Source organism: Mauremys mutica, chromosome 15 (genome assembly GCF_020497125.1).
Source record: "Mauremys mutica isolate MM-2020 ecotype Southern chromosome 15, ASM2049712v1, whole genome shotgun sequence".
Lineage (NCBI taxonomy): Eukaryota > Metazoa > Chordata > Testudines > Geoemydidae > Mauremys > Mauremys mutica.
Window position 1 is genome coordinate 34823795 of NC_059086.1, and position 8472 is coordinate 34832266.

Below are 8472 nucleotides of genomic sequence, written 5' to 3' on the forward strand. Positions count from 1 at the left end.
GAGCCCCCCCAAAACCCGACCCCCAGGAACAGCCCCCAGCCCCCCAGGAATGGACCTTCCCAAAACCTAGCCCCCCAGGAACTGCCCCCAGCCCCCCAGGAATTGACTCCCCCAAAACCCAGCCCCCCAGAAACAGCCCCCAGCCCCCCAGGAATGGAGCCCCCCAACAACCACCCCCTGGGAATTGACTTCCCCCCCACACCCCCAGGAATAGCCCCCCCAAAACCCGGCCCCCACGAGCTGCCCCCAACCCCCAGGAACAGCCCCTAGCCCCCCCAGGAATTGACCCCCCCAAAACCCAGCCCCCCAGAAACAGCCCCCCAACATCCAGCCCCCCAGAAACTGCCTCCCTACCCCCCCCAAGAACCGACCCCCAACAGCACCCAGGAGCCAACCCCCCAACCCCCAAGGGAACTGCCCCCCAATCCTTCCAACACCCAGAAACTGACTCCCCCAAACTCACCTCCCCCCTAGGAACTGACCCCCAACCCCTCCCCATCCGCCCCCACCCCACCCCGGCCTGGCCCCCTACGAGCCCCCTTCCCCGCAGGCGCTGCCCCCTCACGTCTCCGGGGCCCCGAGGCCGCCCATGGCCCCGTCCTCCTCCTCCTCCTCCTGCTCGCGCAGGGCCAGCTCGTTAACGTAGCAGAAGGAGGCGCGTGGGGGGCTGGGGCGCTGCTGACCCAGCTCCCGGGCGCTGCAGCGGGGGGTGCCGGGCACCGGGTAGGTGCGGTGGAAGTGGCGGAAGTCGACCCGGTAGCGCCCGCGGCGGCAGCGGGCCAGGACGGGGGCGAAGCGGTGGCCCCAGCGCAGCTCGCCCGGCAGGTAGGAGGTGCGGCACTGCGTGGTCATGGCCGTGGCCTCCACCATGCCTTCCAGGATGGCCACCAGCTCGAAGTCGGCCCGGGCCAGCTGGGCCGGCCCCAGCCCGTAGAAGGGGCTGGCGTCGTCGATCTCGTGCACCACGGTGAGGGGCGAGACCAGGAAGAGGCGGTCGGTGCCGCTGTCGAAGCCCACGTCCACGTCCCGCTGGTCCAGGGGCAGGAACTCGCCCTCGGGGGTCATGCGGGGCTGGGGGGGGGACGACGGGGCGGGGGGGTTAGTGATGGGACGGAAGCCGGGAGACCCACCCCGTCAGCCCCCCCTCCTCGGCCACTGGATCCGTGGCCCTGCCCGCTTCGTCCCTCTGACCCTACTCCCCTCCCAGAGCCGGGGAGAGAACCCAGGAGTCCTGATTCCCAGCCCCTCCCACTGTAACCACTAGAGCCCACTCCCCTCCCAAAGCCGGGGAGAGAACCCAGGAGTCCTGGCTCCTAGCTCCCCCTGCTCTAACCACTAGAGACCACTCCCCTCCCAAAGCCGGGGAGAGAACCCAGGAGTCCTGGCTCCCAGCCCCTCCTGCTCTAACCACTAGACACCACTCCCCTCCCAGAGCCAGGGAGAGAACCCAGGAGTCCTGGCTCCCAGCCCCTCCTGCTCTAACCACTACACCCCACTCCCCTCCCAGAGCCAGGGAGAGAACCCAGGAGTCCTGGCTCCCAGCCCCCCTGCTCTAACCACTACACCCCACTCCCCTTCCAGAGCCAGGGACAGAGCCCAGGAGTCCTGGCTCCCAGCCCCTCCTGCTCTAACCACTAGGCCCTACTCCCCCCCGCCGGGTCCCCACCTGCAGCAGCTGGGCGCGGACGTGGGCCTCCACCAGGTGGCTGCGGCGCAGGTTGGCCACGCGCCACATGAGGCAGAGCTTGCCGTCCCGCAGGGCCACCACGGCGCAGCGGCTGAAGAGCAGCGTCTGGTTGCGCTTCTTGGGCTTGGCCATCTTGGCCATGACGGCCCCCAGCAGGAAGGCGTCCAGCAGGCAGCCGGCCACGCACTGCAGCACCACGGCCAGCACGGCGGCCGGGCACTCCTCGGTCACGCTGCGCGAGCCGTAGCCGATGGAGGTCTGGGTCTCCAGCGAGAGCAGGAAGGCGCCCAGCAGGCCGGTGACCTGGGTGAAGCAGGGCGGGCGCGGGCCGGGCGGGGGGCCCAGGTCGCCGTGCAGGGCGGCCACCAGCCAGAAGGCCAGGCCGAAGAGCAGCCAGGAGAGCACGAAGGCCAGGGAGAAGAGCAGGGCCAGCCAGCGCCAGCGGGCGTCCACGCAGGTGGTGAACAGGTCGCCCAGGTACCGCTGGCTTTTCTCGCCCAGGTTGACGAACTCCACGTTGCAGTGCCCGTCCTTCTTCACGAAGCGGCTGCGGCGGGGGGGCCCCCCGGCCCCCTCCTCCTCCTCCTCCTCCTCGTCCCGCAGCGGCTCGGGCCCCATGGCCCGGGACGGCCCCCGGCGTGGAGCCTGGGCGGGCGCCGGGCGCTTAGCGGGAGACGGCGGCCTGGGACGGCCCCAGGGCCCTGCCGAGCCTGCAGAGGGGGAGAGGGAGACAGAGGGGCAGGGCTGAGGAGAGGGGGTCGTGGGGCTCTGTGGGGGGTGGTGGCAGGTGGCCAGGGCAGGGATGTGGCATGGGGCAGGGTGTCCCGCTCCCCCGGATCAGCCCCACGGGCCCATCTACCCCAGTATCCTGGCCGCTCCGTGCCCCCTGGATCAGCCCCACGGGCCCATCTACCCCAGTATCCTGGCCGCTCCGTGCCCCCTGGATCAGCCCCCACGGGCCCATCTACCCCAGTATCCTGGCCGCTCCGTGCCCCCTGGATCAGCCCCCACGGGCTCATCTACCCCAGTATCCTGGCCGCTCCGTGCCCCCTGGATCAGCCCCACGGGCCCATCTACCCCGGTATCCTGGCCGCTCCGTGCCCCCTGGATCAGTCCCTTGGGTCCATCTACCCCAGTATCCTGGCCGCTCCGTGCCCCCTGGATCAGCCCCACGGGCCCATCTACCCAGGTATCCAGCCCCCGCTCCCTGCCCCCCTGAACCTGACCCACGAGCCCATCTACCGCAGTATCCTGGCCACTCCATGCCCCCCTGGATCAGCCCCACGGGCCCGTCTACCCAGGTATCCTGCCCCCTTCCCTGCCCCCCTGAATCTGACCCACGGGCCCATCTACCCCGGTATCCCGCCCTTCCCTTGTCTAAGAGGGAATCACCAGAGAGCGTCGGGGAGGGAGGTGTGAGATGTGGGGGTTAAACAGCAGTTTGCGGGTGCGTAGAATAGTCCCGTGGGGTTCTGGGAGCTGTGGAGGGAAAGAGACCCCAGAAAAGGGAGGGATTTTGAGAGACACCCCCCGCCCCAGGACCCCATGTTCAGCTCTGGCTTCCTAGGGAGTCTCTTCCCCCAAAAGGCAAATTAATCCCCCCCACCAAGCAGGGACACAGTTCAGTATCCTGTCCCCATTCGCCACAAGGGGAAACCGAGGCAGGGATTTGCCCAACACCATCCAGCCAGGAGCCAGAAATGGAGCCCAAAGTCCTGGCTCCCAGCACCCGCCCCACAACTGCCCTAACCCCTCAGCCCCACTCCTCTCTCCAAGCCAGAGGTCAGGGCCAGGCTATGACTCTGCAAGGATAATTTGGCAGGGGAGGGGGGTGGATATATGTCTAGAGCCGCCCCCAGACACACACTACAGGGACCTGGGATTGCCCTGAGCCGTCCCCCCCTGCAGCCGCCACCAGCCTCCCCGTCCCCCCCAGCAGCTTATGTTGCTCCGTGCGGGCGGGGTGTGTGTGTGTGTCGGGGGCGGGGGAGGTGTAGGGTTGTAAGTGGCATTTCACGACAAAGCCAATATCTAATCTCTGGTGAGGGATCCAGCCCCCGCCAGCCCCCTCCCCCAGTCAGTCAATCCCCTGCCCTGGGGTCAGCGCCCCCTAGAGGGGAACGGCCTCATGCCCAATTCCCTGCCCCCCTGAGCCAGCCAGTCCCCGCCCTGGGGCCAGTACCCCCATAAGAACAGAAGAGCGGCCGCACTGGGTCAGACCAAAGGTCCATCTAGCCCAGTGTCCTGTCCAGCCCAGTGGCCAATGCCAGGGGGAATGAACAGAACAGGGAATCAGCGAGGGATCCATCCCCTGTCGCCCATTCCCAGCTTCTGGCAAACAGAGGTAGGGACACCATCTCTGCCCAGCCTGGCTAATCGCCATCGATGGGCCTGTCCTCCGGGAACTTATCTAGCTCCCTTTTGAGCCCTGTTACAGTCTTGGCCTTCGCACCATCCTGTGGCAGAGAGTTCCACAGGTTGACTGTGCGTCGTGTGACGAAGAACGTCCTTTTGTTTGTTTTAAACCGGCTGCCTGTTCATTGCATCGGCTGACCCCTAGTTCTTGTGTTACGGGAAGGAGTAAATAACACGTCCTGATTTACTTTCCCCGCATCACTCACGATTTTATAGACCTCCATCATATCCCCCCTTAGTCGCCTCTTTTCCAAGCTGAAAAGTCCCAGTCTTATGAATCGCTCCGCACACGGCCGCCGTTCCAGACCCCTACGCGTTTTTGTAGCCTTTTTCTGACCCTTTTCCAGTTCTTATCTATCCCTTTCTCGATGTTTCCCAGCCGCCTGTTCGCTTCTCTGGCTGCCGCTGCACATCGCGTGGATGTTTCCAGAGATCTCTCCGCGGTGACGCCAAGATCTCTCTGGAGCGGGAACAGCTGATTTAAGACCCATCCCTGTATATGTATAGCTGGGACGATGCTTTCCAATGTGCACTGATCAACAGTGAATTTCATCTGCCACTTTCTTGCCCAGTCACCCAGTTTTGAGAGATCCCTTCGCCGTCTTGAGTCGTTTTGTATCATCTGCAAATTTTGCCACCTCCCTGTTCCCCCCTTTTTCCATGGGGTCCCCTGTCCCATTCCCCACCCCTCTGAGCCCCAGCTGGTCCCCTCCTCGGCCCCCGCATCGAGTTTAATCTGGCTAAGCTTCCTCCACCCGCGTCACGGTCTGTCGCTCCCCCGGCCCCCGGCTCCCAGGCCAGGGCTGAGCACCTGATTGGTGCCGGGGGGGGGCAGGATGGATGGAGCAGGGGGCCCCCTCCCCACTGCAGGAGCCACCCCGAGTGACCGGGGCAGGGAACCTCCCCCCGGCCAGCCCAGATCTGATGGATGAGCTAGCGGGGAGCCCTGAGGCTGGCACAGCTGAGGAAGGGGGGGGGTGCGCAGAGCCCCTGGTGTGGGGAGGGGGGACCCTGGTGTGGGAGAAGAGGAGCTACCTGCAATTTGGGGGCCTGGGAACGGGGAGCACCAGGCTCACGGGCCCATCTACCTGGTACCCTGCCCCCCCTCCCGGCCCCTTGGGACCAGCCCCATCGGCCCATCTACCCTGGTACTCCGCCTCCCAGGGACCATTCTGGGATCCCTGCCACGGGGGCTGCTCCCTGTCCCGTCCCCGCCGGGCCCCAGAACCCCCGCAGTGCTGGGGAGTTGGTTACGTGAGCGGTGCCCAGATAAGCCGGGCAAGCGCCCTGCGCCCCACAGCGAATGGGAACCCTCCACGGTGCCTGCCGGTCTGAGCTGGAGGGACCCCTTCCCTGCCCCACGCATGGTGGCTGCTGAGACTGAGGGGCTGGGCAAGGAGCAGGGGGCACCGCCAGGCCCCCTCACTGCCCCCCGCCGCCCCTCGCTCATTCAGCCAGTGCCCCCCAGAACCGCCGCGGGGGGCGTCTCCAGGCTCTGTCCTTGAGCTGCCGGCTGAAGGACATTGAGCTAAACCAGGCCGGTCCCTGCTGGATCTGGGAGACGCTGCCTGGGGCAGTGGGGTGGGGGTGGAGCTGACCCCCGGGTCACGCCAAGGGCTGGGGGGCAGGCAAGGGAGGGAGGCCTCAGGCCACTGCCCCATCTTGAGGCTGGGGGCAGCAGCTTTTTGGGGGCAACCCTAAATCGGGGGTTGTACCCGCTGCCCTTGCCCACCCTGCTGGCACCCTATTGGCCTCCTGTTTCCTTGCCCCCCCCAGGGATCCCTCCCATTGCCCCCCAACCCCGAGCCTGCCCAGTGGATCCCTCTTCCCCCCTCCATCCCCAATGGCTCCCAATCCCTGGCCCCTCATTGTCCATCCACCCCACAACCTCATCCATCCATCTCCACAAACACCCTCAGCCATCTATCTTCACCCCCCAGCCATCTATCTCCACACTCCCCTCATCCATCCATCCATCTCCACACACCCTCATCCATCTGTCTTCACCCCCCAGCCATCTATCTCCATCTCCACACACCCCTCATCCATCCATCCATCTCCATCCACCCCTCAGCCATTGAGCTCCATACTCCTCTATCTAGAGAGCTATAGATGCATCGTCCATCCATTCATCCCCCACGTCTCCTGTATCCAGCCATCCCCACACACCTCATCCATAGATCCATCCACCCTCCCCACACACCTCTCTAGCTCTCCACCCAGCCTTCCCCCAGACCTGATCCAGCCATCCTCCTACACCTCATGTGTCCATCCATCCATCCATCCCCACACCCCTCCATCCATCCATCCCCCCACACCTCATCTGTCCATCCATCCCCCACACCCCTCCATCCATCCATCCATCCCCCCACACCTCATCTGTCCATCCATCCATCCCCACACACCTCATCTGTCCATCCAATCCTCACACCCCTCCCTCTATCCCTCCATCCACGCACACCTCATCTGTCCATCCATCCATCCATCCCCCACACCCCTCCCTCTATCCATCCCCCACACCCCTCCCTCTATCCATCCATCCCCACACACCCCTCTAGCTCTCCATCCCACCCTCCCCACACACCTCAGCCATAGATCCATCCACCCTCCCCACACACCCCTCAGTCCATCTCTCCTGGGCATTTATACCTGCGTGGTCTCCTTGCCATCCCTAGTGGGGACGGCTCTGACACCACCCCCGCCCCGGGGGAGCGACGGACGTGGCAGGGGTACAGGGGGGCAGGACGCCCGAGGGAGTGGAACCAGCCCCCGCATCCCTGCCCCGGGTCCCAGCCAGGATCCTCTTACCTGTCCGAGCTCAGACGTCTCTTCATCGCTCCGCTGGCGCTGATCCCTTGCCTTCCTTTTCACTCTACCTCCTTCCCCCCTTTCCCCGTCCCTCACTTTTCTCTCCTGCCTTCCAGAGACTTTCTCGCTCCCGTCTCCGTGTGGCGGGCGGATGGTCCGGCTGGGGCTCGCGCTCTATTGCTGTGTGTGTCACCCTCACTCGCTCGTCCCCCCCCGACACACACACACACGTGGGAGTCGCAGACACTTGGCCCCTGGCCTAGCCCTGGGCTGAGCTCTCTAAGCTGGGGGTGGAAGGGTGTGTGTGTGGGGGGGGGGGACGCTGCCAGGTCCCACCCCCAGCTTGAGCAGGATTGGCCGCGCCGGCTGCCAGTCTGCAGCTGGAATCTGATTCTAGGGTCACTGGAACAAGTGAATGTGTCAGAGGGAAGAAAAAGAAAGAAAGAAAGAAAGAAAGAAAGAAAGAAAGAAAGAAAGAAATTCCTCCTTCCCTTCCTACCTTTATTACTTCTTTCTCTCCATCCCTAGCTCTTTTTTGTTCTTTTTCTCTCCTCAGTTTCTCTTCTTTCTTTCTTTCTTTTTTTCTTTCTATAGTTTTTTTCTAATACTAGTTTTCTTTCTTTCTTTCTTTCTTTCTTTCTTTCTTTCTTTCTCTCTCCTCCCCCATTCTCTCGCTCGCTCTGTGCCGGCTCCTGCTCTGGCTGCCCGGCTGAGAGCAAAAGGCGAATCGATGGATGGAAAATGCTCTCAGGGGATGGGCTGCGTCCTGCGGCTGCTAATCATCCCAGGCCCCGCTCACCCCTTGGATCGATGAACGGCGGCCCACAGCCTCGCTGCTACCAGAGCCCCACGCCTCTCCCGGCGCCGAGAGGCCTCTGGGGTGGGGCGCGGGGGCTGGGTATACGGGACCCCCTCGCCTGGCACTGGGATGCGGCCTCTCTGGGGTGGGGGCAGGAGCTGGGTATCTGGGGACCCCTCGCCTGATGCTGGGATGCAGCCCCTCTGGGGTGCGGTGGGGGGGGGATACTGGGGCCAATAGACGCTCCCCTCTGTCTCTCTGCCCCTCACCCTTTGACTCCCGCCGGAGCCAGGCCTGCAGCTCCGCAGGGCGCCCGGGGCGGCCCAACCCTGCTCCCTCTCGTGTGCTGCTCCTCGCACCTGGGGCCTCCTGGCACCCAGACCCGGGGGGGGGGGGGTAAGGCCCCTGGTCTCTGCCTCGGGCTGTGCCCGGAGCCCTGCTGTCTGCAGGCTTCTGGCTCCCTCCTGTGGGCAGCTGGGGGATTGGCAGCCACCCGGGTGGGCAGCTTCCCCCTTCCCCTCCCTGCGGCCCCTTTTCTAAGGGGAGGGGGGGGGTTAATTCCCCCCCTTGCAGAGTGGGGGCTCATGGGAGTTGTAGTTTTTGTCTGAAGGGGGCGGGGGCTGAATTGGAGCCCGGCCCATGCAACCCCCCCCACACCCATACACCCCCCACAAACCCATACAGCCCCCCCCACCCCCAGGAGTGGAGCTGGACAGGCTGCTAGGAGATGGCTGGGGGGACCCTACAATAACAAACCAGCGTG

At 64.8% G+C, this 8472-nt stretch overlaps 1 protein-coding gene across 1 annotated transcript; it reads right to left on the minus strand.

The window, feature by feature from the left end:
• Window positions 1-561: 561 nt before the first annotated feature.
• KCNJ14 (potassium inwardly rectifying channel subfamily J member 14) lies at window positions 562-2360 on the minus strand. The gene is made up of 2 exons (XM_044988602.1): window positions 1667-2360; window positions 562-1071 (listed from the first exon to the last, which is right to left on the minus strand). Exons 1-2 carry the CDS (start codon window positions 2303-2305, stop codon window positions 562-564), a joined length of 1149 nt encoding a protein of 382 aa, XP_044844537.1. The 5' UTR covers window positions 2306-2360.
• Window positions 2361-8472: the final 6112 nt, after the last annotated feature.

Coding starts and splice junctions, on each gene's coding strand:
- KCNJ14 (XM_044988602.1), bottom strand. CDS start 2,305: ATGGGGCCCGAGCCGCTGCGGGACGAGGAGGAGGAGGAGGAGGAGGGG. Junction 1,072..1,666: donor TCCGCGCCCAGCTGCTGCAG/GTGGGGACCCGG, acceptor TCCCCCCCCCAG/CCCCGCATGACCCCCGAGGG.